The following is a 26,479-nucleotide window of genomic DNA, read 5'->3' on the forward strand; positions in this document are numbered from 1 at the left end:
ATGTCTTTACGGGTCATTATAACTCATAATTATAATACAAATAATGATAATAATCAGGCTAACACTAAAAAACTCACAAATATACAAATCACAATGATATAAAATGGACAAAAAGCTGACCGATTAGTCGACTTACTTATTTCATTTAAAAATGGTTTCAAGTTTCAATAAAAAAATAATAACAACAACAATAATGTTTTCATGTCTTTAAGGTCCATTGTATCTCATTATAATAATCATAATGATAATAATAATAATAATAATAATAATAAACCAGGGGCTAACACTCAAAAACAATGATATAAAATAGAAAAAAAGGTGTAAATCTTCACATCTGGGCAGCCAGATATTGGATATATTTGTATTTTTGAGTGTATAAATAACTGTAGGAGTTGTTCCAGTGCTCAGCGTGAGCAGACCAGAGAGATACTCCATCACAGTTAAGACAGTAATATGAAATATGTTAGTTGTGTCCTGGTGAACGTGTGTCATCTGTGCAGTGGAGCTCATCCCTGTGTGCAGCAGCAGGCTGGGCGTAGCCTCCTGGGTAATTAGCGTATCTGAGGCAGGTTCGTCTTCCTGACCTCTGACCTCAGGAGTTGTCTTCTAAACCCACCCCCCCAACCCCACCCCCCTTCCCCTCCTGCCCCGACATCGGCACTGACGTCTCCTCATGAATCTCTGCCAAGCACAAAAAACCAAACAGCATTTGATCCACGGGTAGTAGCACCAGAGCTAATTTGCTATTATGCGTGATCTTCCAGTCATTTGTTTGGCTGACTGACTACACAGTGTGTGTTACGGTCTGCTGGCTCTGTCTGCCGAGTCCTCCCGCCGTCAGGTGAATGATGGAAATAATTTTCATCAGATGAAAATCAGGCCTGAGCATCACACCTCGTGTTTTTCCTTTTTTTTTTCTCCCAGCTTATTGTGGAGCCAGGAGTTTTCTGGAGTCTGGCTGGGTTTTACATTCAGCTTCATCTCGCTCTGTTTCTCTCCAGGAACCTGCTTCAGATCTTAAGTGGAGTCACCCAACCTGATCCCGACCCTCGCTGTGGTCTCTATCACGAGTCTCGCAGATGACTAGTTTGCGAGAGGTGTTAGGAGGTTTCTCTCTCTCTCTCTCTCTCTCTCTCTCTCTCTCTCTCTCTCTCTCTCTCTCTCTCTCTCCCTCCCTCCCTCTCCCCTCTGTGTCTCGCTACAGCCGGATAATTAGCTGCCGACTGTCAGATAATTAGCCAGGCTGCATCTAATTTTGGTCACAACCTCGGACAATAATGGTCAAATGAAATCAATGGCATACAGAAATGTGTGGGATTAGCTAAGCAGCATGTGCTCAATTGTCTCCTTCCAAATGGTCTGTCCCGATTAATGAGTAAGTTGGTTTGTGTTAATGGCTACAGTCACACCATCAGAGTGGTCACATGTTCATATCTCATTTATGAATATCTGAAATATGAATTAATCAAGATATGCACTGTGTTTAAAGCCCTCACTATTTAAAACAGCCTTGTTATTGTTACATATTTCAAACCATGTCACCTCCTGATACCAGCTGACGTGTTGAGTGGAAGAAATGGATAATAATGAGAGCCATTGTGTAGATTTCTTTTGCTCGAATCAGTTTTTCAGCCAAACACACTTACGTACGGGTGTTCTGAAAATATTGCAGAATAGCTCCCAGAGTTGAGCATTTTGTCAAGAAAATGATCTTCACCGAGACATTCGGGGTGCCTGGGATTGCCATTAAGTTGAGTAGCAAGTGTAATAGGCAGGTGTGACTGAGGAAATACCCCACCTTCAAACCCCCACTGACGCCTCCCAGTGCCAGCCGGGGATTTGGGTTAATGCAGAGTTATAAAGACATTCAGTAGAAATGGAGGATTGGAGGCGTATATCATCATGATGCACCTCGGTGTGATGACAGCCGTACTGTATGTGACAGTAAATCCTTGATACTTATGCATCATTTCCTATTTCTTGCTCACTGACGAGTGAGCGGAAAGTATCGGCAGTCATACAACAATTTCTGCTGGAGCATCAGTCTCTCAGAGAGCTAAAACACTGGCACTCTAGTGTTTAGTGGCAGATATGGCTGCCTGCAAAAAGCTACGAGAAGCCCTCTGCCAGCACTACTGATTCATGGACGCTGTTTCCCTGTGCACTGTGAGAGTATTACCTCCCTTTCTGGGGTGCTCAATTCTGGTCTTACCTCCAGAGGATACTAAACTATTGACTTGTTTATCTGACTGCTTAAGTTTCTTGCTTGATGAGTACACTGTTATTATTATTATTGGCAAATGACGGCCTCAACTAAAATTAAAAATAAGATCCAAGTCTTAATAAATCAGAATCACCCTGAGAGGCCCATGAGGGAGTGGTATTAGCATCATGTCATGTACAATCTGGCCTTTGGCTCAGTGATTAGACGCTTAGTTTGGCTGAACTGGGCCGACTGGCTCATCCAAACTCCTGTCATCTTGACGGCACCCCAAAGGGTCTCATTTGGCGGACATTTTTCCCTTCGGAGCTTCCCGGGATTTTTCCTCTTGCCCGTGACTTTGGGGATGTGGTGGACGTGTGTGCATGCACCTGAGTGTGTTGTGTGTATACGTGTGTTTGCCTACCACACTCCCCTATGCACTTTGTTCCTTCAAATCTTTTTGCTGGGGAACTTTGTGTGACATTAGTATTCCAACAACATCGCAGGGGTCATGCGATCTACGCCCTGCTCCCTCCCAGCAGTGCATCTCGTTGCACCCCCCCCTCCCTCCCCCTTTCTTCCTCTCCCCTTTCTCCATTTTGCAGGCTGCAGCACTGCATTAACTAGAAGCACGGGGAACAAATAAAAATAGATGGGCAAAGTTGTGAGATGTGAGCCCTGAGGGACGCACTGTACGATATACATTTTCTGTGCGCATTTGGAGCGGCCCCTCTCGTCAAAGAATATTATCCCGCCACCCCCTCACCCCACCTCACCCACTCCCATCTTTGGATCATGGCAGTAATTCAATTGGGGATAGACAAGAGCAGGATTTCCTTGATGCTTTTCCCCCCCTTTCCCTATAAACGGGTTGTCTGCCTGTCAGCATTGATAATGCTAGCTGGTGCACACTGCGGCTAACTCTTCCCAACCCGCGCTGCCATTCTCCATACCGCTCCTGCATTGAGGAGCTTCTCCATGATTTACTCTATGCTTGTCTGCCCATCTGGCTTTTTTCTCATTGACTCTCCCTCTAGAGGACTTGGCTGCCCGTCTCTCATTCTCTCCCGCTGATCTGTTTTTCTGTTTGACGATCTAAGCATTGTCCATCTGATATGTCTGTGTGTCTACGGCTATCGTTCCATCTGCGGGGATGGGAATGAAATGTGATCTGACAGGAGGTTGGATTTACTGTATGCTACCGTACAGTCCCTCAGTCACCCCTGATCTCGGCTCTCCGTTTGAATGTCTGAGCCGAGTCCAGCACATGTGATCAGCGAGGCCGGCTTAAGTCGCGGTCAGAAAATAAGCCGATCCTCAGCAGCGGGTAGTCCGGAGCTATTCACATCATCAGTCAGCTAACAAGGACCCACATAGGTTACTGATGTACAGGCTGACAGGTGTGATCGACCAAAAACCTCAACACTGAGTGTGGTCGGCTTCCTCTGAGAGCTTCATCTTTGAGTTTTTACTCTGACAGTTTCTTGACAGTGTTGACTTCAGAACTGAATCTACCACTCAGACACGCTGTTATCATTTTACAAAATGTTCGACATCATGTTAATGGGTGTCAGGAGAATGTGACAAGGTGTGGCAAACATCACAGCGGCACTTAAACAAGCTCCACTTGAAGCTTTTTGTCACTGTGAGTCAGAGCAGAGATCAGACGGAGTCCCCTGGAGTCTGAGAGGTGAGAGTTCACACGAAGTGTGAGGACAAGTCGGCCAATTCACCTGGGAGTTACTGCATATTTTCAGTCATCTGGGAAAAATGTAGTCTATTTTTCATGTTTGATCCTGCCCTCTAATAAGACCCACAGGAGCGTTACCTAAATCCTGGTGGCAAGGTATAACACCTCATACCTAAACACAATAATCCCCATTATAACCTTGTCGTTAATGTTGTAAAATGGTTGCAGTTTTGTTACGTTTAAGCAGCAAATACTTTTGAATACTCTCGATTAAGGCGAAAAACTATACGGTTAGGCTTGAAAATGCGTAGTTGAAAATGTTACATAAATAGATATAACTACAGGAAGTTTTGTTACTTCAAATAACAACATAGACTTTTGGAGTTACACAGGATCTGAGCACCATTCTCCTGACTCATAATCCAATTCCAATCCACTTTACTTATATAATACAATTTTAGCAAACACAAGTTTACAAAGTGCTGCACAAAAAGATAAACACAAGAAATAGATAACACAACAAAAGCACAATTAAAGCAATAAAAAGATGAAGTAGACAATAGAACGATACCATACAAGATAAAATAAAAATAAAATGTATTTGTTTGACCCATCCAACTCGTCTTCCGCCAAACCTTAAATTCACCTTGTCAGTCTGTAATGTCACTTCCTCCTTGACATCCTTTAAAATCACTTCTGCCACTAGAGGGCTCCACTAACCATGAAAGTAAATATGAGTCTTAATAAGCTGCTATAAAAAACAAGCCATGGAGTTGTATGTTGGTGGGAGGACAGTTAATAATGTTAAAGAAGCTGTTTAACTATTTTCCCACATTTCATCAATGGATGTACATTAAAGTTGGAAAATTATCTTATCCATATTTAGATAAAAAATACCTAATAAAATCTTCCTATAACATAAGATATAGCTGCTGTCTCCATATCAACAGACCTGTTGTCTTGTTAAGGAAATGTAACAAAAATCCCCTTTATTTGTATTTCACTTAAATATATGATGCTTAATTTATAAATTTAAACAACATGGTAAGTTACACCAATTTAATACTTAACGAAAATTGAAAAAAAAAAACTTTTGAAAAATGGATAACTAAATGAAACTGTATTGTGTGGTTACAAACTAATACAAACTACAATTATATTCCACTTTTTTAATACATAAGCCTTTTTGGTTGATATGAAATCTGTTTAATCTATCTGGTTTCATGAGTTAATTTCCTTATTGGAGGAATTTATTTCCTCCAATAAGGTAAATAAACATTTATTGTGACCTTTTTGAAACTTGCACCCAACAAATACCCCATTACAAAAAAAAAAAAAACTAATATAAACCAGACTAAAACTAAGCATTTTCAAAAAATATTAAATCTAATAAAAACAAGCAAACTCACTTAAAAAAACAACAATTAAAACTAACAATTCACAATGAAATTAAAACTAATGAAAAATCTATTAAAGCAAACTTGCAACTTGGCAAAGTTAAGCATCAGGACAGTATTTTTAAACAATATATTTGTACAATATTTTTATATTCCATAACTCAATGGTTCCCAACTATGCTGGCTTGTCCACAAGTGCGTTGTGGTCGATACATAAATGGTTCTTTGTACACTAAAGGTTGGACACAACACTTGTTCCATATCTATTATTCAAACAAATGTCCTGAGTGAAGCCTTGTGTGCCAATTAGCTGATAGACTTCCATCAGCATGTGGTCGTCTAATAATATCAGGAGGACTGAGGAAATCTAAATATTGCATCTGTGGATATTTTGTGTGATAGAGTCACAGAGTAGAGCAGGGATCCAAAACAAAACCGTTAAACGAAGAACAAGATTGAGAAAGCGAGAGTAATAGGCTGCATCAGAGTGGTGAGGAAGCTAATGCCTCTTGAGACTGTTTGTAAGTGAGGGAGGCCTTTGGATGGCGAGCTGACTTCAGTATGTGCATTACTCAGCCACATAAATCTGGGAGCCCCCGCCTCGTCTGCCTGCTTTGGTTTGGCTTTAATTACCTGAGCTATCCTGCACTCACCACCAGCACTTCCCTAATGGGGCTGCCTCGCTCGGGCATCACTCACACTCAGTCCGGCCAGCTGGCAGGATGGCCTGGGGCGGGGGAGCCTGGCCCTCCTATTATAACTCCAAGTCTGTGCCCTAACACACCTGTAGTCTGAGTGGGTGTGTGTGTGTGCTCCTGTGTGTGGCTGTCCATCTTCTCAGCTGTCACACAAACTAACTTGTGCAGGAGGGAAGCAGAACATTAAGATTTCACACGTAAACATTATTAGTATTATATTAACTGGTGTTTGTTTGAGCCCATGCTGACCAAGACCATGCACCAATTTGTCCTTCCATTACACTGTTAAGTATCAGGTTAGTTATGTGTCCTTCGGGGGTTGTGCTGTCAGTCAGCGACATGTCACGGCAGCTTCACCACTTGTCAAGTATGTGTGCTTTCATTCTGCTTGTGTACAGCTGCCTAACAATGTGCCAAGAGCTTTCAGCGCCGACTTAAAATGCATCAGACCTTTTTGTTCCCCCGTGTGAAAAGACAGAGAAGACTCGGTATGAGCCGCTCTCGCCCGGGCCCCGCCGTTGAATGACTCACAGTGACCTTGGAGATTATTGCTATACTAGACAGAAAAAATGCTATATGTTTGTCAAGAGCTGTCTGTCATCAATGAGCTTTTGTGTTGGCTATCGATCGGCTCCTGGGCAGGACACCGGGGTTGATGGATGCACAACAAACAGACTCTGCATTGCCAGCAAGCCGCCCAGCCAGCGGCCCCCCTCATGATGGGATGTCAAGTCTGGGAGGCTGCCGCTCAGCTCGGCTCGGCTCGCCCCTCACGCTTCCTCCCTCTCCGATGTGAATTCACCCAAGTGTTGGCCCCGCCCTCAGCCTGATGCAGAATTGAGCTGCGTCCCTAAATGGCGATTCATTAGTAAACATGAAGTGGATTACTGTAGTTTAGCCCTGCTACCCATGCGTCGATAACAGGCCCTGATTGCTTTGTAAAATGTTGCGAGCTGCTAGCAGGGCTGTGCCACTGTATCTGCAGCATGCACATATAAAGATAACAACACAATTCCCCTATCAGTTGACCTGGTTTCTCTTCAGTTAGCAAGCTCCATCCTCCAGGGTGCAATTGAGAGTGCCTTGGTCCGATACTGGATACAACACAAATGCCAGGCGCGATGCAACAATCATCATCCCCTGTGATTTTGGCGATTTTTCAGGAAGTGAGCTACCGCTGCTACATTATTCAGCCTCTGTCTCTCAGACAAGAGAGAATGGCATTAAAGTTAATTTCAGCACAGCTCCAGCTGGTGCTGTTGCATGCACAAAGTAGCGGCATTATTATGTATTTTTATTGTAAGAGGAGCAGCAGCAAAAGGCATTCTGTTGGAAAATCAGCCAAATGCTGTTGTGAAGTGTTTGTTTTCCTCTCTTGACTGGGTTTAACCCCGCCCGGCTGCGAAGCACGGGTACGCTATGAGGTCAGACTGATCGATCTGCTTTGATATTTTATAGACCTCACTCAGCTTCCACCAGTATGAGCTGCTGCTGCCGCCCAGTATTTTCCCAATGTAGGATTACTAATGTGATCCACCTGTGGCCAGCAGAGATCCCAAACAAATAGACATCAGCTGCTAGCAAAGGACACTAACACACACACACACACACACACACACACACACACACACACCACCAGCCAAACAAATCAGCGAGCAGCAATTGACCTCCACAGTTAAACACCTTACAAAACAGAAAACATCACAAAATATAAACTGTGAAATTTTTACCGCCTGTAACCATCTTTCTTTGTAGTTTTACTGTCACATTATCCTGAACATCTGGGCTAAGAGTGCGGCACTAAAGCCTGCGTAATTCAACAACAGCAACAACACACACACAAAAAATCAGCCATACTGTGCGTTTCACAGGTGCTGGACTGGATCCAAATTGATAACAATTTTTCAGAGTTTGCAGACTCAATAACACTTAGAAGGATACAGGGAAACAACAGCGGCGGACATGGAGGGGAGGTCTGGCAGATTACAGGAGATTTGTCGGCCCCTGGGAGTTCTCACTCAGCTGATGTTGACAAAGCAGGGCTGATGTAGGTTAGTGCAAAAAAAAAACACCTTTTGGGAGGAAAAAGCATTCATGCACGCATGCTTTTGTATGATGCATTTTGAACTTTCTTTGTCCTTTTCATCACCCTCTCCCCCTGCCTGTTGCACCAAGGACAGAACATCAATGAATAATTCATCAGTCAAATCCAAAAATCTATGAAATAAAATCATTTGTTGCCCTATAGTGTACTTGACAGAGAGATTGTTTATAAGGGTAGTAAAGCAGGACTCGAGCGTTGGTAACAATCAATAGTCTGATGGAATCCCGAGGCCCTCGCTTGTTGCCAACGCACATCCAGACTGAGACATCAAAACAGCTTTTGGTTTCTATCCTCTCGCTTGTTTCTGCAGAACATTTCCAGCCAGATGTGCCGCTCAGACATCTTTCATTGGTCGTTTTGTATTTGCATTATTTATCCGTGCATTAAAAAGCCCCTTCTCTGCACATCTTGAGGTTGTCATTAGCTGCAGTATGTTGCAACGATGATGCTGAGAACAATTAGGATAATAATGCCGTGACCGATCGTAATGGTGATAACGATAATGAAGAGATAATGATAAGAAGGGATGGAAATGACTGTAGCAAATAGGGTTTCTGTTTTTAGTGTGACTCCACAACAGCAACAACACACTTTACTTACACCAATAATAATAATAATTATTATAATGATGGTGATGAGTCCAAAGTCACCCCTCCTCCTGTCATCCTCAGCCCCGCTGCTTCTCAGCAGAAACAGGAGGGGTCACAGTCGTTTTACTACTCAGCCCACCACCCCCCACACTCCACCCAATCCCTGCAGCTCGGCCCAGTGAATGGCGCACGCTGCCCAGTGCCAATGACTTATTAATCTCTCCACTGTAAGTGAGCGGGCCTGTGCACTAATGAGGAATGATTAAAGAGATCGAGGAGCGACTTTGTGTCGAGACAGAGTGTCAAATGAAGGGAAAAGAGACAGATACAGATCTGGGAAAACCACTTTTTCATGGACCTATCTTGTGCACAGGAAATGTTAATCGTGTGATTGTCTAAAGCCATAGTTTCCAGCCTTCAAAACAATTTATGCTTGCACTTAATCTGCAGCAAATCACGAGGGACGTCCACACACTTTTGGCCATGTAGTGCAGATTATGCAATCAAAGAACAGCCGTGTTTGTCAAGGTCAAAGATCCCTGCCGCTGTGTGTCTGTGCTGTGTTTTGATCTTTATTAGCTCCCTCCCGCCTCCGCGTTTTTCATTTCGTAACAGCGGAGGAATGTACATTATTTTCACTTTAAATTCAACAACTGATCTATTAAAGCAGGGCTGTGTTATGAAAAAGGGAAGACCACCAAGAATCCCCCGTCGGGAGCAATGCTTTCTGCCGTACGTAGGTGTGTATGCGTTCTGTAGATAGAAACAGGCCCTAATCGGCCCTGCAGCTCTGCAAAAAAAAAAAAAAGGGAAAAAAAGAAGAGGAATCCACTTAGCAACGTGGCTAATTTACATAGCTTTGAGGAAAACGGGGTCTGTGTTTAGTAAGCTTAGATGGCAGAAGCAGGAAGAACGTCAGAGTCTGACACTCAGCAGGGGGCCAAGCAGCTGGCTGACTGCTTCGTCTGACGTTTAGGCTGGCTGGCTGACTGGCTGGATGCACTGGTGTTGCTTTGATGTACAAGGCCTCTCATCAAACTCTCATCAAAAGCTGTTTGTCAATTGTGTTATCTTTTTAAAATACAGCGAAACCAAGCAGCCGTGTAGAAACACTGTCAGGCCTGTGTCAGCTTTACATCTTATCCTCTCACTCAGCTCCTTCCATCCTGTGAATACAGCACAGGTAAAAACATTTACATCACAGCTTTATTGCTTTCTTTTAGGTTTCGTGGACACAGTTTTAGGTGAAACAGGTTTCTGGAGTCTTTCACAGTTCTGATTGTTCTATAGTAGCTAGCAGGCTAAGCTAACAACAAACTACAGTCAACATGATGCACGTCCCAGTGGTGAAAGATAGACAGGCCACCAGGACTGTTATGATAATGTCATCTGTGGGCTGGTGACTGTTAATGAAAAAATATTGTTGTTAATTGATCTAAAAAAAATACTAATTAACTGGACAATTTGCTGCAATTATTTGCAATTAATTGTTTTTTTCTCTTAAAAACAGAGCTTGTAATATTCATAATAATGAATGATTCATATTTTTTGGTAGACACCTCATAGAGGAGCATTATATATCTATTATTTGTTCTGTATTAACTCGATATAACATTTGCAAATCATAAAGAAGTAGGACTGTTAATTGAATTAAAAAATAATAATAATAATTGCACAATTAACTGTGATCATTTGCGTGATCTTCAGACTAAAGCTTGTAATAATCATAATAATAAATAATACATATAATATTTTTCTGCAGACAAATATCATATAACCCAATGTATGTATATAATGCATTTACAAAAAACAAAAGTTTGGCAGTTAGAGCATTCGAAACCTTGTATTTATTCTGTATTTATTTGATATAGGTCTCTGAAGAATTAGAAATCATTGCATGATTTTATTTATTGCCACAGCATCATAACATTTTTGGAATTGGGGTTCTAAGATCGACACCACCCCTCCTGTCCGTACATTAAATATGTAGCTACCAGCTAGCCTCTAGTCACTAGCCTAGCTTAGCTCAAAGACTGTGAGCACGGTTTTGTGTAGATTAAACAAACAAGATATAACACGTGCCAGCGGTGGGCTTCAGAGGAGATGCATGGCTGCCTGTTTCTTGTCACTATGCTAAGCTAAACACCTCCTATGGCTTTGTGTTGTGTTCATTGCACAGACATGAGAGTGGCTTCACTAGCTGTGCTTCCATTAAAGCCAATTTGAATTTTTAAGCCTTGCATTAAAGAAAATGTGAATTAGTGAGTTTCCATCAGCTGGTTTAGACCGAATAAACAAAGCTGTAGTAACTTACTTTAGTCAGAAGATTGCAGTGTAATGTATTGATGTAGGCTAATCTGTCAGTAAACAGGAGAAGAAATAGAGATTTAGCAAGAGAGAAAAAATAATCCAAAATATGTTGCCAATCCGACAACTTTGGCCACCCACGAGAGAAAATATGTCTTCAGGAATTAGATTCGACTGGCAACTTCTAATTGTTCTTTCATGTCAGAGGAACCAGATGATCAGTCATGTGAGTTAAATATTTGCTAAGTTATTCGCAAAAAGTGTTTCCATCTCCTGTTTAGTGCATTAACTACTTTTAGAAAAAGACAGAAACCTCCATAAGCGAACGTTAAAACTTTTATGCACATTTTTGAAAGTTTTTGGGTCTTTAAATCAAGCTTTTCTCATGCCAATCTTTAAAATTCACAGAGAAATTTGTTGATGGAAACACGGCTAATGTTTTCATCTCACTCTGCAAGCTCTGAAAGCAAATTAGTTTATTTCCCAAAATGTTTAATTTAGCATCAATTAGTGTCATATAACACAATGAATCTGCACTCAGACTGTCTCATATCCATCATCTAAGAGGTGAACAACACTCTACCACTGATTCGTCATAAAAAGGCGATATATCAGCCAATCAGCACATGTGTGACATCCGCTGTGCTCTTCATCTGTCCTGACCTCCTGTCTTCCGTCTCTGCGTCTCTTCCAGCTCCGTGGACTTTGATTTAAGATCTCTGCAGCAGTTTATGGTGTATATATCCTAAATGGACACTTTAATAGGCTTTTACTTTCTTTTTTTACACATTGTATTGTGCAATGTAAGCAGTAATCATAAATTATAATAATTATAATTTGTTGCTGCCGGCTGAAAACCTTGCTCGGTATCTCTGAAATGTCAAGTTTTCACAAAGAAAAACAGCCTGGTTGGAAGGCTGACCACCACTGCACGTGTGGAGGATTTAATAAAGGCTGCTCTGTAGCCTTTCTCAACCTAAACACACACGAAAAACACATAAACATCACAAATAACCTCACATTTATCTATTATTTAACCTTTTGTGCTGCAGTCGAGGCCCCAAAGTTTCACAGATACCAAATATGTCAGGCTGAAACATCTGGATTATTTCCATTTAATGGAAAATGCAGACATGGGGCTTAAATATTTAACTCAGGGTAAACATCATAATGCTTTAATTATAAACGATGATGCATAATACTGCATGTACAGTATGATGCTAGCAGACAGTCACAGGGTGGAATAAGATTATTTTTCAACCTTAAAGCTGTTTATTAAGTAAGATATTGGTGTTTAGGAGCTAAATTGCAGACTGTTTTAGTGGAGATTGGATGCAAAACATGCAGCAGATCCTCATAATTTAGTCGCTGAAACTGAGTAATATTTAGCATTTTTGCATGAAAAATGGTTACTTATTACATATTACTTGTATTTTATTTCAGACCATTCATTATTTTACATATTTTACTCTCTGAGACATTATAACTGCAGTAGGGGGTTATACTTTGACTCATATTCTGGTTATTCTGGCCACACTGGGGAAACCTCTCTCGCTTGTTTTAAGACAATGTGAATGTAAATAAATGTATAAAAAAACAACTAAGTAACATAAGAAACAAATGTGCCCTTGTGGTACATCAAATAGTTTTTTAAATTAAGTTTTTCTGGATTCTCCTGCAGCGATGTGACTTTCTCTTTCTTGCTTTCAAGATGCAGAAATCATCATGGAAAAGCTGCTTATTTAGTAAGATTTTGGTGTTAAGGAGCTAATATCCTGGCTGTTTTAGTCCAGATTGACCCTTTGTGTGCTGTTGTTTTCCCTCAATACCAACATATAAAAAGCACATCTGCATTTGTGCTCGTTCCCATTTTTTTTCCCCTTCTTCCGCCTCTGTATTTTTTATTCATATTCACTCTCTTTGCTCTGGAAACTGCCATCAGGCTCAGAGGCAATTTACGGTACCTTTGAACACGTCCTTAACAGTACCATCATGCGTCCATCAGTGCCAGGGCGAACACGATTTTATTACTCAATTTGATTCCATACAAGGTTCATTCCCCACATTTTTTATGCATCGTGGGCTTAGCTCAGGCAGAAAATAATCTGGACAGCGAGGGCTCTGTATTACGGTTCAAACAGGATAAAGCACTGACAAATTTTGGACCGGAGGACTAGTGAGCGGGGAGGACAGGGAGAAAGAGAGATTAAGAGCTACACCATTGTTTACCTCCTCCTCTAAGGTGCAGGATACTCTGTCGTTTATAAATGTTGCTAGCTGTTATTGGTTACCTCGCAGGCTTTGGGGGAAAGAGGAAAGGAAAATGAAAAAAAAAAAAAAAAACTTTGGGAAAGACCCAGGAGGGGGTTCGATACAACTTTAATAATGCGTAGCAGGAGCTAAATGAGCCATTCTGCGGTACTTTAAGACGTCTTCTCTCCACCCATCCCCCCGCTCCCCACCCTCCACCTCACCCCCCTCACGGTCTCAGGGCCTGAATTATTAAAAGTGTTGTTTTCCCTTATTGCATTGCAGCAATGTGCCTCGTTGCTAGAAATGAGCTGCACATTCTGGAGTTTGAATGCTTAAAGCGACCCACCTCCAACGGCAGAGCCAGGGGAGGAGGCCGGAGACACACACACACACACACACACACACACACACACACACACACACATACACATATACATATAATATCTGATAATGTTGACATATGGTCAGATGGATTTGTTCCACTTCTTTTCTCAGATATCAGCAGCAGGTGGTGAAAACTGTATTTTTATGATCCTGTGTGGAGATTATTCTCAATATCAGTTAATGCTTAAGTCTATAAAATACTGGGAAAATAGTGAAAAGTGCCCATCAGGCCAAGGAGGAATCATTACATTGCTTTTCCCCAAATCAACAGTCCAAAACCAGATTAATAAATAAATATTTGGCATTTTTGCATGAAAAATTGTTACTTATTATTTATAATTATTAGTTATTACTGTGCATTTTATGTCAGGTCATTAATTATTTTACATTATTCAATCTCTGACACATTCTAACTGCAGTATGGGGTTATACTATGACTCATATTTTTATTTTGATTGCTTTCAGCCTTTTTATTTTTTAAGACAATGTTGATGTAAATAAATGTAAAAAAAACAACAACTTAATAACATAAGAAATAAATGTGCCCAAGTGGTACATAAAAATCTTTTGCTAAAATTATTTTTTTTCTGGATTCTCCTGTAGCGATCTGACTTCTTTTTTGTTTTCAAGATGCAGACAATCATACATGGAAAACTCTGGAAACATGGTTAATTCCATTTCTATTCACTCAAAACTAGGTTTCAAAACCAGGTTTTTAGGACTCAGATACAGACAGAAATGATTTCATAGGATCAAGAGTTTCGTAGTACAATCAGTGCAGCATCATGCTGTGATAAACACAACACAGAGTGTGCAGAACACTTTTTAAAGTTTATCCCATGCTATTCAAGTATGCATACATGGTTTCTTGCAGGCTGGTGAAGTTTAAGGTTGCATATTGGCAGTTAGAATAATTAATAAGCAGATTCCATCCTGGAATATTGCAGGCAGCATCAGCCTTGAAATCTGCATTGGTCAAACTCATGTATGTGTGCACTGAGATTTAAAAAAAAAAATAAAAAAGCTCTGACTTGCAGCCAAAAGAAAATTGAGGCAGACTCCAGCAGGCATCACTCACTTAATAAAACAACACGCTGTCCTTCTCTTCTCCTGCTCTTACAGGTATTGTACATGCCCGATGATTTGGGTATTAAATAATTTCATGCCTGTAAGTAAATGCCTTAAAAAACAAGTTAAAAAAACACCAAATAGGTATCAGTGAAGGAATAAAAAGTGTAGATAATGCAAAGTAGACTGCAGGTTGCATTCCTCTACCCCTCCTTCCAAGCTGCACGCACACTCACACACACACACACACACACACACACACACACACACCAACGCACACTTTAATCACACAATTAATAATTAATCAGAGGTTGGGCTCAATGCTGTCGAGTCTGCAGATGAGAGAACACCCAACTGCTGAGAAGAGCCCTAAAAAAAGCGGATTAACAACCAGAAAAAAAGGATTATCAACAGTTCATCGTGAACCAATAAGCAACATGTCATCAGTTTCAGTTACATTTTATTAAAACGGAAGGAAACTACAGATGCTCCGCTGGTGCAAACATGCAATCCATTTTTTATAAACCAAAATAAAATAATAAATAAATAAGTAAAAGAAACAGCTGGCTTTACAGCTCTGCAGAGTTTATGAGGGGGAAAATTAAGCTGTCTCTTCTATGTGACATTTTCTACATGCATATATGGTGAATTTGATTACATGCTCTGTTCGCTGCATGTAAACACCATCAATAATACCATAACAAACTGGCTGCAGAGGGATAGGTCAGGCACGCTGTCTTACAGTAAAAACAGCCTCTGTGTTTTGTGTTGCACTGCTCCGGAATTGATCATTTTGTTCAATTTATTAATTCCCACTGATGTATTAAATATTTTCCAATACTGTTAGTGGAGAGATCAGGAGCCATTGGTCTCTGTCCTCCTTCTTCTTTATGAGCCCTGCATGCTCTCTGCAGCCCAGTGTTGCAGCAGAGAGCAGAGTGTTTACCCAGCTGTAATTACAACATGCACAATGACCTCATTCTGCTGTGTCAGTAGCGGTAATGTATAGCCCTTGATCTTAAACTGCAAAGAAAAATGGTATGCACTTATTTTTCAATATGCTGACTACATTCCCGGCATTTTTTAGACATGGCCGTGACGGGCGGATCAGAATTTGATATAAGCACTGGTGCTCCTATTCGTCTGACAAGGTCTCTCTGCCTTAATATGCATTCAATAATGTGAAATGATATTAGCTGTAGGAGCTCATTGACTGTGCACTCGGGGTCTCGCCGTGTCTCTCCGTCTCTGTCTGTATCATGCTCTTCATCTGTTCCTCTTCCACACACACACACATGCAGAAGAAATGGAGAAAAAGGGGGGAGGCTTGAACCGCGGATAGCAACAGCAGCAGCAGAGCAATCACACCGAAGAAATGCCCCCCACGCCTGGCCCATTAATAACAGTAATACGCACACTGCGCCCAAGCCAGCACTGCCGAAAGCACCACTGACACTTTAATGGGCATTTTTTACTTTTGTTTTTAAATAATGCATGTGCTGCTTGTCAGCACTGCTTCACTCCACCCCTGGTGCGCCTTTGCAGCGTTCCTTTGTGCAGAAATTACAATGGGGACCTGTGTTTTCTGTGCCGCCTGCTCCATAAGCTGCATTCATCACATACATGGGGACGTCAGTGTGCAGTACATCACACTCCTGGGGACGTGTGTGTGTGTGTGTGTGGGCATGCATGCACATGTGTGTGTGTTTGTGGAGGCCCCTCATTGGCACTGAGCTAATTAAGAGTGTCTTTGAGAGGGTGAACTGTGCGCCGAGGCTCAGCGGCAGTGGACACGACTTCTATAGGAAGGTTGCTGCTGCTGCTGCTGCTGCTGCTGCTGTACATTTAACAGCAGGCTTGACTGTCTGCCAGTGTTGTGTATCTGTCAGCCATGTACTGCTTTTAACCTTTCATTTTAACTAGAAGAGACTCAAAGGGAAACGGGAAGCTCTCAGTTCTGCTCCTGTAAAAATAAAAATCACTAAAATTCAACCTTGGAATGTAAACATACTCAACAATATATCACATGCTTCACTACATTTAGACAAAAAGGGTTTAAAATAAAACAATATACACGTGTTGCTGTTTATTTAATATTTATGAAAGTCCCTTACCCCCAGTGAAATAAAAAAAATAAAATAACAAGATCCTGGAAGTCATTAAAATCTCTCAGAATGATGACTAAGTATCACTAAACAATGAGAAACTTTCTCAAAACATACTAAGTCATCATTTTGATGCACTATTTTTACATTTTGAAAACCTTTTTTCATTATTTTCAGATACTGAGTCATTATTTCGGGAAAGTTTCTCATTATAATGACTTAACAAGATATTTTATTTTTCATCACTTTGGCGTAAATGGGCTCCCATAAATATTTATGTTTTGGAAGTCTTTAACAAACACCGTTTCTAACAAGCCCCAGACCCTGACGGGATAAAGCCAGCAGTTTGGTGGAGAGCAGGGAGGACCAACAGGAAGCACCAAACAGCTGACACGCTACTGATTACAGCTGAGATCATTGGCGGATTAACATTGATGTAGTTGATGTCGGTGCACCCAGGTTTACCCTGTAAATGGGTGGCAAAATTGTTTAAAATATCTGTATTTTCATGCAAAAAAAATACGTGTTGGTTGGTCTGTAGGTTTGATGGTGTACTGTGAACCTGTTCTAGACTGAAATTATCAATTACTGTGATGGTTTTGTATTTTCTGAATGATGAACAACTTCCTGTCTGTTGGGGATTTTGTAGCTATTTGCTTAACAGTCTTATATGTGCCTGCAGTGAACGGACAGTATTCTGGGTTTTAGAACAATGCACCCTTTGATTATTTGTTCTAAAGTTGAACCTGGATGTATCGTATGCCTCACAGGAGCAATTCAGTATGCTTTAGTTGATACTTTTACTTTATATTGGAATAAGTTAAAAAAAAAAAACACAGCAACTACATACATTCAGTGACAGAAGTTAGTGGAACAGCTATTCACTCCGGAGTGACATCAGGACTTAAAAATATATTTTTCAAAACTGTCCTGACCACGACAAGCAGTAGCAGCAGCAGCAGCAGCAGAATACACTGGAAAAATAATGCAAAAAAGCATCAATTTTAAACATAACTAGAAAGTTTTAAGTATCTTATAAGTCTCTTGCAGCTGTTATTAACTCTCTAATAAATAGCATCTTAAAGAAGGATTAGCAGGGCGTTTTTTTACCTGATTTCTGATGGTATCTGGTTGAATCCTGACTCAACTGTAGATACACAGCCTAAATCTTTTATGTGTATAAATAACTTCAAGATCCCAATATCACAGCAGCAACAGTTGGTTACTATAACAGCAGTGTGATACAAAACAAAGCAATAAAATTATGTCTAAAGTAAAATATCTCTACTCAACTCACTCTTTTTGTAGTAGTGGATAGCTTGGATTTGCTACTTTTTGTACTGCATGGGTCGAGGTTCTTCATACAAGAAGGTGGAGTTAAAACACTGCAGATTACTGATTAGTCAGAGAGAGAATTGCTACTAGAATCTTTCTTTGCAATACAGGACTTAACTGCACAAACCTGCCATTTTTAAACAACCAAGCTACTGTATTTCTTTTCATTCGACCCAGATTTCTTTTAGAAATGCAGCTTGCAGAACTAAACCGCACCACTGGAAAAAGTGAATACATCGTTCCCAATAAAGGGATCCAGCGAGTGTCGCACTGAAGATAACATAATGGCAATTTCACACAGTGTTACTATGGTGATCAGCTGAGAATCATGCCCACACGGATGTCGAACATAAGAAAATAAAATGAAGAAAGTCACCTGTGTGTGAAGCTCTTGATCTGACAGTGAAGTGAAGCATGCACAGGTTCACACTTTGACCTTTTTTTTTTCTCTGCAGGTTTTTAGAGAGTTTTCTCGCCTCCTTTGGTTATTTAAATGCTCCACCGCGTTGTTGGACGAGCCCGGCTCAGTTGTATAACTTTATTGATTCTAGTGGAGCTGCGAATCTGTATTCGACATTACACATAAGGTCAATAAACCTCTGGAATCAATATTTATAACAATCGATGATGCTTTCTCTATTATTTCTCTTCCGGTGCAATGATTTCCTCAGATTGAATTTGCCTTTTCCCCCTCTCAGACCTCAGTGTCTCGCATGCTGTTGCCCCTGGCCGCTTCCTGTCCGTTTCAATGACGCCCGCCTGTGTTTCTCTGTGTCCCCGTAGGAAACACGTTGTGTAAGTCAGGAAGCATTGCTGTCTTCGGGAACGTGGTGTACAGCGGACTGCTGAACGATCACCTCTGGCATTTGGGAGTGCCCCTCTTTACAAGACTGGTAAGAGCAGCAGGCCCCTGTGTGCACACTTACCTCCATTTTGTCAGAAGAGTTTCATTCGGTTCTGTTGAACCCAAACAGGCTTCAAGTGCAGAACTCCCCAGTGTCTCTAATGGGCTGCTTTTGATGCCTCCTCTGCTGACATGTGTTAGTTGAAGTTATATTCAGCGTAAAGGATGTGACAGTGCTCTGCTGTGGATGGAGGACCAGGGAACCCCACCACATCTCAGCATCCGATTTCACATTCTCCGTTCTGAGCCTCAGGTAGGAAAGTCCCATGTGAGTCCAAACAAATCTCTTTTCTGACCCTAAAAACACAGCTGAAGCCTTCTATTAGATGCATTTCTATCCCAGTTGAAGCTCGCCTGAAAAAAAAAGGTCTGACTAAATAATTCACAAACTGTAGTTTTATGGCAACAACTTTAAAAAATGATAAGGTTGTAATTAAGAGCTGGAGCAGTTGAAGCCTGTGTTGAGGATTAATGATAAATGTCTGTCCCTAATTGTCAAAGGGAAATTGAATGTTTGTTTTACACTTAGTCTCACTGGTGCTGCAATGTGAGCCGCCATACAGAAGAAAGAGAGTCTGAAGCAACGAGGATCACAGAGCAATTTTCCTTAAGAAAAAAATAAATTCAGCACAGCACTTTTTCTTCCCGTTAATTACCCTCTTTCCAAGCGGGTCGCAAGTTTTCATCAATGTTTATTATTGATTAAATCTGTCGTTGTAGCTGTCATTTATGAGTCGGGAATTACTGTTGATTGGTGCACAAGGGTTGCATATAATTGGGTTACATTAAATAGATAATTCAGCTGATCTCATAAATGTCTAATGTGAAGGCTTGTTTGATTATCAATTAATGTCAAACGGAGATGCAAGAGGCTGTTAGGATTCACGTTGGGTTTGTGTTGCAAGTGGCAAAGCTGCAGAATCCCTCAGTCTATATGTATATAAAACAGCTTTTTGTTTATAATAAAATACAATAATCTAATATATGCACTAATGAATTCAAAGTAAAACTCGAGCATGCATGCAGTGACATTGTAAAGACAGTAAACAAGTCTTTGAAAAGATGCAACAAATGATAAAGACATCAAACACGACAGCTGACAGAGATTTGGCTTTCAATTAGATGGAAACTGTTGCTGTTTTTCTGTTGTTATTAGTCATAAAATAAAGCATGAAGGAGGGAAATAATTAAATGGATATTTCTGGTAGTTCAAAAGTCCATTGTGGCACATTTCTAAAAGCATAGAATTTAATATAATATAATAGGATGGTGTTACTGTAGGAATTACTGCATTATAAATCCAGCAAACTATTTTTAAAGAGACAGTACGCAGAATTTACATGTCAGTGTTGGTTTCCATGCCATCAAAACATGTTTTATTATGTGTTATGTGGCTCTTTAAGACTTCTGTCAATCTGGAAATAGTACTGCGGATAGACAAATATAAATGTTGGAAAAAAATATTAAAACTTGTAGACAAAGTGATATAATAAAGACACTCCTTGTGATTTTAGATCTTTCCTCATCATCCTCAAATATTTTGTCTTCCGACTCAAAAATAATCCACTTGATTGTCTCTAAATCCTGTTCAGACAGTTGGACAATAAAGATAAAGTTGATTGAAACAAATAATAAATATGCAAGGTGTTATGCATACAATTGAATTATGATTCATGATTAAAATAACCCACATAGTTTATATAATTTACTAGATGTTATTTATTATACTTTAATCTTTTTTCAAGCTGTAATTATTTCCACTGCACCATGGTGTCCTAATGTAAACACTTTAATGTGTTATGTGGCTCTTTAATCCTGCAAATAGACAACCATAAATGTTGAAAAAAATTAACAAAACTTTTAGACAAAGTGATATAATAAAGACACTCCTCATGACTTTAGATCGTTCCCCATAATCCTCAAGATTTAGTTTTCTGAAATTAGTCCAACATGAACTTGAACAATACGTAAGAATTAAGTTGATTGAAATAAACGTTAATTTCCATGTACAGCATGCAAGGCGTTATGCATAAAATTAATGTATGATTCATGATAATAAATAAACTCCTTATGACTTCAGATCTTTCCTCACAATCCTCAAGATTTTATCTTATGAATCAAAAAATAATCTCTAAATCCTGGTTAGAAAGCAACATTGACAGTTTAATTTGACAAAAATAATTAAAGAAATCCAATAAAGACATGAACAATATGTTGATTGAAATATACATTAATTGCCATGTTAAACAAGCAATGTGTTATGCATAAAATTAAAGTATGATTCATGATAAAACTCCTAGTTAATATACTTTAACCTTTGTTCAAACTGCACCATGGTGTCCTATTGTAAACAGTATTATTTGTTATGTGGCTCTTTAAGAGTTCTGTCAGTCTGGAAATTACTGGAAATAGACAACCATAAATGTTGGAAAAAAATATTAAAACTTGTAGACAAAGTGATATTATAAAGACACTCCTTATGACTTCAGATCTTTCCTCATAGTCCTCAAGATTTAGTCTTCTGACTCAATTTTTTTTTCTCTAAATCCTGGTTAGAAAGCAACATATAGACAGTTTGATTTGACAAAAAATATTTAAATAAATCCAACATGGACATAAACAATACGTGAGAATAAAGTTGATTGAAATTAGCATTACTTGCCATGTAAAACAAGCAGGGTGTTATGCATGAAATGTATGTAAGATTCATGAAAAATACACTTAAAATGTATATACTTTAACCTTTTTTCAAACTGTACCATGGTCTTGACTTCAGATCTTTCCTCATAACCCTCAAAATTTAGATAAAATAGTCCACAGGATTGTCTCTCAATCATGCTCAGACACTTTGATTTGACAAAAATAATTAAATAAATCCAATATAGACATTAACGATACAATGATTGAAATACGCATTAATTGTCATGTACAACAAGCAAGTTGTTATGCATAAAATTAAAGTATGACTCGTGATAAAAACACTTAGTTCATATAGCCCACTTAAACCTTATTTCCCCTGCAACATGGTGTTCCATGTAGACAGCAGCTCAGGGTTAGAGCGAGCCCACATACGCGGCTCACGTGGCGAGGCCAGCTAACGACTGCTGTCACCACGTTAGCGTCCTCTGCGTCCCCTCTTGGACCGCAGAGCAGCAGCCGGGCTCTCCGGCTGCAGGGGCGCTTGTCCAAGTAAAAAGGTGCAAATTCCTGCTGCGGCGGGGAGGCGTGGCCACGTGTAGCGCTCTGTGCGCCTGCTGCCGACACGCCGGCTCTGCCCGGCAGTGGTATCAGCATGACACGCAGCGAGCCTTCACATCCCCAACACACAGCCCCTAATTACTGCACAGGCCTGCCAGTTCTGAGCCCAGGGCCAGAGCTGCCTGCTCAGTGCCAAGGTGTAAACACTGCATTATTAACACTACATACAGTCTGTACACACGGCTATGTTTAATACACTCGACGTATGTCTACACAGAGGCGTTACTTTAGTGGGATTCTTTACGTAGAGCCGTACAATAGATTTATTGTTTCCCAGACAGTGAGCTCCAAAATCAGCAGATGGGCGATTTGCTGCGTATAGTGTAATGTATGCTTACAAATTATGTTTAATGATGTCTTCCAGGGCCAGGATTACTGTTTTCAAGGCTAAACATGCAGGCTGTGTGTCAGAGCGCTGGAGTTAAAGAACTAGCTGAAACCATTCCTGTTGTTTTATACCTGTTTATAGGATGTCTTCATGACATAACACTGCTTTTTTATTATGGCGCACACATTACCTAAATTTTATTTTATTATTTCAGCAAATTAAAACTGAAATGAAGTGCAGTAAAGGGTTAAAACACATCAATATATAATCCAAACCTGGTTCGGCCCCGATCACACAGTGCAGTTTGCAGTTGCGTTATTTTTTATTCATCTGTTTTTATTTAAGATCTGTACCTTTTTAAAATAATATATTCTAAGACTTATAGAGCAGCAGCTCCCAATAGTACTACTGACGAAAAGGTAGATCTGTGTGGGTACATGAGACCCTCAGCCGGAGGAGAAGTCACAGGGAGAACCAGCAGCTGGTCCAGGAGCTTCACCTGGTTGATGTTCGGAATTAGAACTTATTTTAGGTAGTGATGAGGAGAGTTCCACCTCTCGATTCATGCTATTGGAAACTGGGGAGAAACCCACCTGGGTTGAAATTTTAAAAAACTGTAACGTGCTCAGCAACGCAAAGACTTCACTCTCATTTTAAACAATGATAAAATGCCACCCCAAGCTACAAAATCAGTCTCTCTGATCAGGCTCTTATCCTGTGCAGAGCTGCAATTGGCTGCAGTCTATCCCAGCATGCATTGGGTCAAAGCAGGGTAAACACTGAGAAACATACAGTAGGCCTGACATATTCATAAGTGGAAAACCTTTCACATGTCTGTTCTCATAGTGGCAGGAAGTTCAAATGTTGCATTGGTAAATACCAGGTTAAGACATTTTTTAATTGTTTATTTATTTTTTTACAGTCATAGGCATTGTGCAACATTTAGGCCAGAAAAGTGGCTGCAACACTAACAGGATGTGCTGGTATTAAGTAGAAGTAAAGGTAATTCTGCTACCATGTATTTTGTTTTAGTTGATTCTAAATTATTGCAAAAAACGAAACAATATATCCCTCTGTTTCATTGTGACAGTAGCAGTAAAAAAATAGACTCAAAGTATTAAAAACAATGCAAATAACAATATTTGTTAAATATCAGGTTAAGACCTAGAGTTCTGCGGTTCTTACACTCATAGGCGTTCTGATACCTTGTACTGTTAGGTTGGGATGAATTAAGATCATGGAGTATTAACTTGTGCATAACATTTTTACAAAAAATAGACAAATATCTTTATGTTGCATCATGATGGTAGCAGAAAAAAAGAGATTGAAAGTATTAAAAGCAATGCAAATAACAATATTTGCCCTAACATGCAGAATAAGAAGTTTAACTGCAGCTCTGAGTGTCGCAAGAGTCAGCAGGAAGTCAGGAACAGTTTCCACAGTCTAACGAGCAGCGAGTGTACTGCCTGGAACTGGTACATGAACCAGTGTGTACTGGAGTTCATATCACCAGCAGCCAAACATCTCAGCAGGAAGCAAATCACCAGTTGTAGAGCTATGGCGAGCTGTCAGCAGCCTGACTGCTGCATGTAAGCTCCACTTTGTCACAGTACTTGAGTGATTTTTTTTTCACTGTTTGAGGGCAGCCACACTTAAATCTTGATTGCTGGCCTGGTAACATATAACAGTGCTGTGCCCAATATGTCTTACACTTTAAACTTGTTAGTTTTTTTGATCCTGGTTTCCCTGTAGGAATGTTTATAATTAACTGCATGAACTTTGATGCATTTTATCAGTTAAATATTATTAAAAAACAAAAAAGTAAATATGCAACTAATGGGAGGTTATATGCAACCACATGTGCTTTAAAGGAGCTGATTGGAGAGGTTAACCACTAGCAAGTAGCGTGTTAGCTGCATGTCTGTGTCAGCTGTTTGTCAGCCTCCGCTCGGCTGAACTGGGACTCGGTTGTTTTCTTATCCGTTAACGCTTAATGATCGGTTAACAAGGGTCCAAAATCAGACACCCTAATCCCCCACACAAGTGAGAAATTGTTTTCTTAGTATAAATATTTGGTTCATGCTTGCTGTTAGAATAAAAAAACAAATATCTGTTCTACAAAGCAAGAGCCCTCAGTTAGTCAATGCAACCCGCCATCTTGCTGCTACTGTTTACTTTGGTTGGTCAGTGTGCACGGCCTCCATTACTGATGCATCCTTGATTGCAAAGGTTCGGTCAAAACTGGTGGAAATGTGACCTGTTTTGCGAGATAGAATCCTAGAATCCAGAACATAACCGGTTCAGAAACCAGAGATAATTTGGTGGAAAAGTGGCAACATTTTAAATTATTATAGATTTTGTAAGAAAAACCTCCTTGTCCAATCCACAATCCAGCTCATGTAACCGTTTAGAGCTGAATGCAAGTATTCAGCAGCAACAAACAGTGCCACTTCCTGTCACTATCAGAATAAAAGTAAATAGAAATGCACATACTCACCACAATCTTAAAATGGTGCAATGTTGATTTTAAGAAGGGCCAAAGAGGAAAAGCTTACAGAGCTTCAGTGCAGTATTTAGTGATGTTTCAGTGCAGAATTTAGTAATGTTTCAGTGCAGAATTTAGTGATGTTTTAGAGCAGTATTTAGTGATGTTTCAGTGCAGTATTTAGTGTTGTTTCAGTGCAGAATTTAGTGATGTTTCAGTGCAGTATTTAGTGATGTTTCAGTGCAGTATTTAGTAATGTTTCAGTGCAGTATTTAGTAATGTTTCAGTGCAGTATTTAGTAATGTTTCAGTGCAGAATTTAGTAATGTTTCAGTGCAGAATTTAGTGATGTTTCAGTGCAGTATTTAGTGCTGTTTTGGTGCAGTATTAAGTGATGTTTCAGTGCAGTATTCAATGCCGTTTTGGTGCAGTATTTAGTGATGTTTCAGTGCAGTATTCAATGCCGTTTTGGTGCAGTATTAAGTGATGTTTCAGTGCAGTATTCAATGCTGTTTTGGTGCAGTATTTAGTGATGTTTCAGTGCAATATTAAGTGCTATTTTGGTGCAGTATTCAGTGCTATTTCAGTGCAGTATTTAGTGCTATTTTGGTGCAGTATTTAGTCTTTTTTGTGTCAATGCAGTATTTAGTGATGTTTTGGTGCAGTATTCAGTGTTGTTTCAGTGCAGTATTTAGTGCTATTTTGGTACAGTATTTAGTCTTTTTTTTGTTTTGTGTCAATGCAGTATTTAGTGATGCTTTGGTGCAGAATTCAGTGCTGTTTCGGTGCAATATTTGGTGATGTTTTAGTGCAGTATTTAGTGTTGCATCAGTGCAGTATTTACTCATGTTTAGGTGCAGTATTTAGTGCTGTGTTGGTGCAGCATTTAGTGTTTATTCAGTGTTGTTTCAGTGCGGTATTTAGTGATGTTTAGGTGCAGTATTTAGTCTTGTTTCAATGATCTTTCAGTGTTTTTTCGGTGCAGTATTGTATTGCAGTGTGACTGTGCACAGCCTTACTTTGACGACGTGCTGTATTTAGTATAGAAATGTCAATACCTACCTGTGGAGCTGATGAAGGCAGATAAAACGAGCATAGCTGAGGGTCCTTGTCAGCCAGTTGTAAAATGGGTCACTCCATAAAGTGAAGTGTGTGATTAGAGAAAAGTAACCTGTGAGACTCAGGATGGAGCTCCATCCCTTTCTGTCTTCAGCCAACCGACCGGGTCTCACACCAGCTGAGACCAGACAGCGCAGGGCCCGGCGTTTGATGAATGGGGACGAGAGGTCGAGATAGACATAACTCCTATATAGCCCAGAACTCCACTGGGATCTTTGCAGGGGTTGAGAGTGAGAACTCAGGGGAAGTGCG

General features: G+C 40.1%; 1 protein-coding gene across 1 annotated transcript in view; it reads left to right on the top strand.

Annotated features, from left to right (window-relative positions):
* The window catches only part of LOC131983294 (RNA binding protein fox-1 homolog 3-like), a 258,147-nt gene that overhangs the window by 116,336 nt on the left and 115,332 nt on the right, over positions 1–26,479 (top strand). Inside the window, 1 exon segment of the mRNA XM_059348003.1 lies at positions 18,918–19,027. Coding sequence (XP_059203986.1) covers positions 18,918–19,027 — 110 coding nt within the window.

This window comes from Centropristis striata, chromosome 13 (genome assembly GCF_030273125.1).
Source record: "Centropristis striata isolate RG_2023a ecotype Rhode Island chromosome 13, C.striata_1.0, whole genome shotgun sequence".
Taxonomy (NCBI): domain Eukaryota; kingdom Metazoa; phylum Chordata; class Actinopteri; order Perciformes; family Serranidae; genus Centropristis; species Centropristis striata.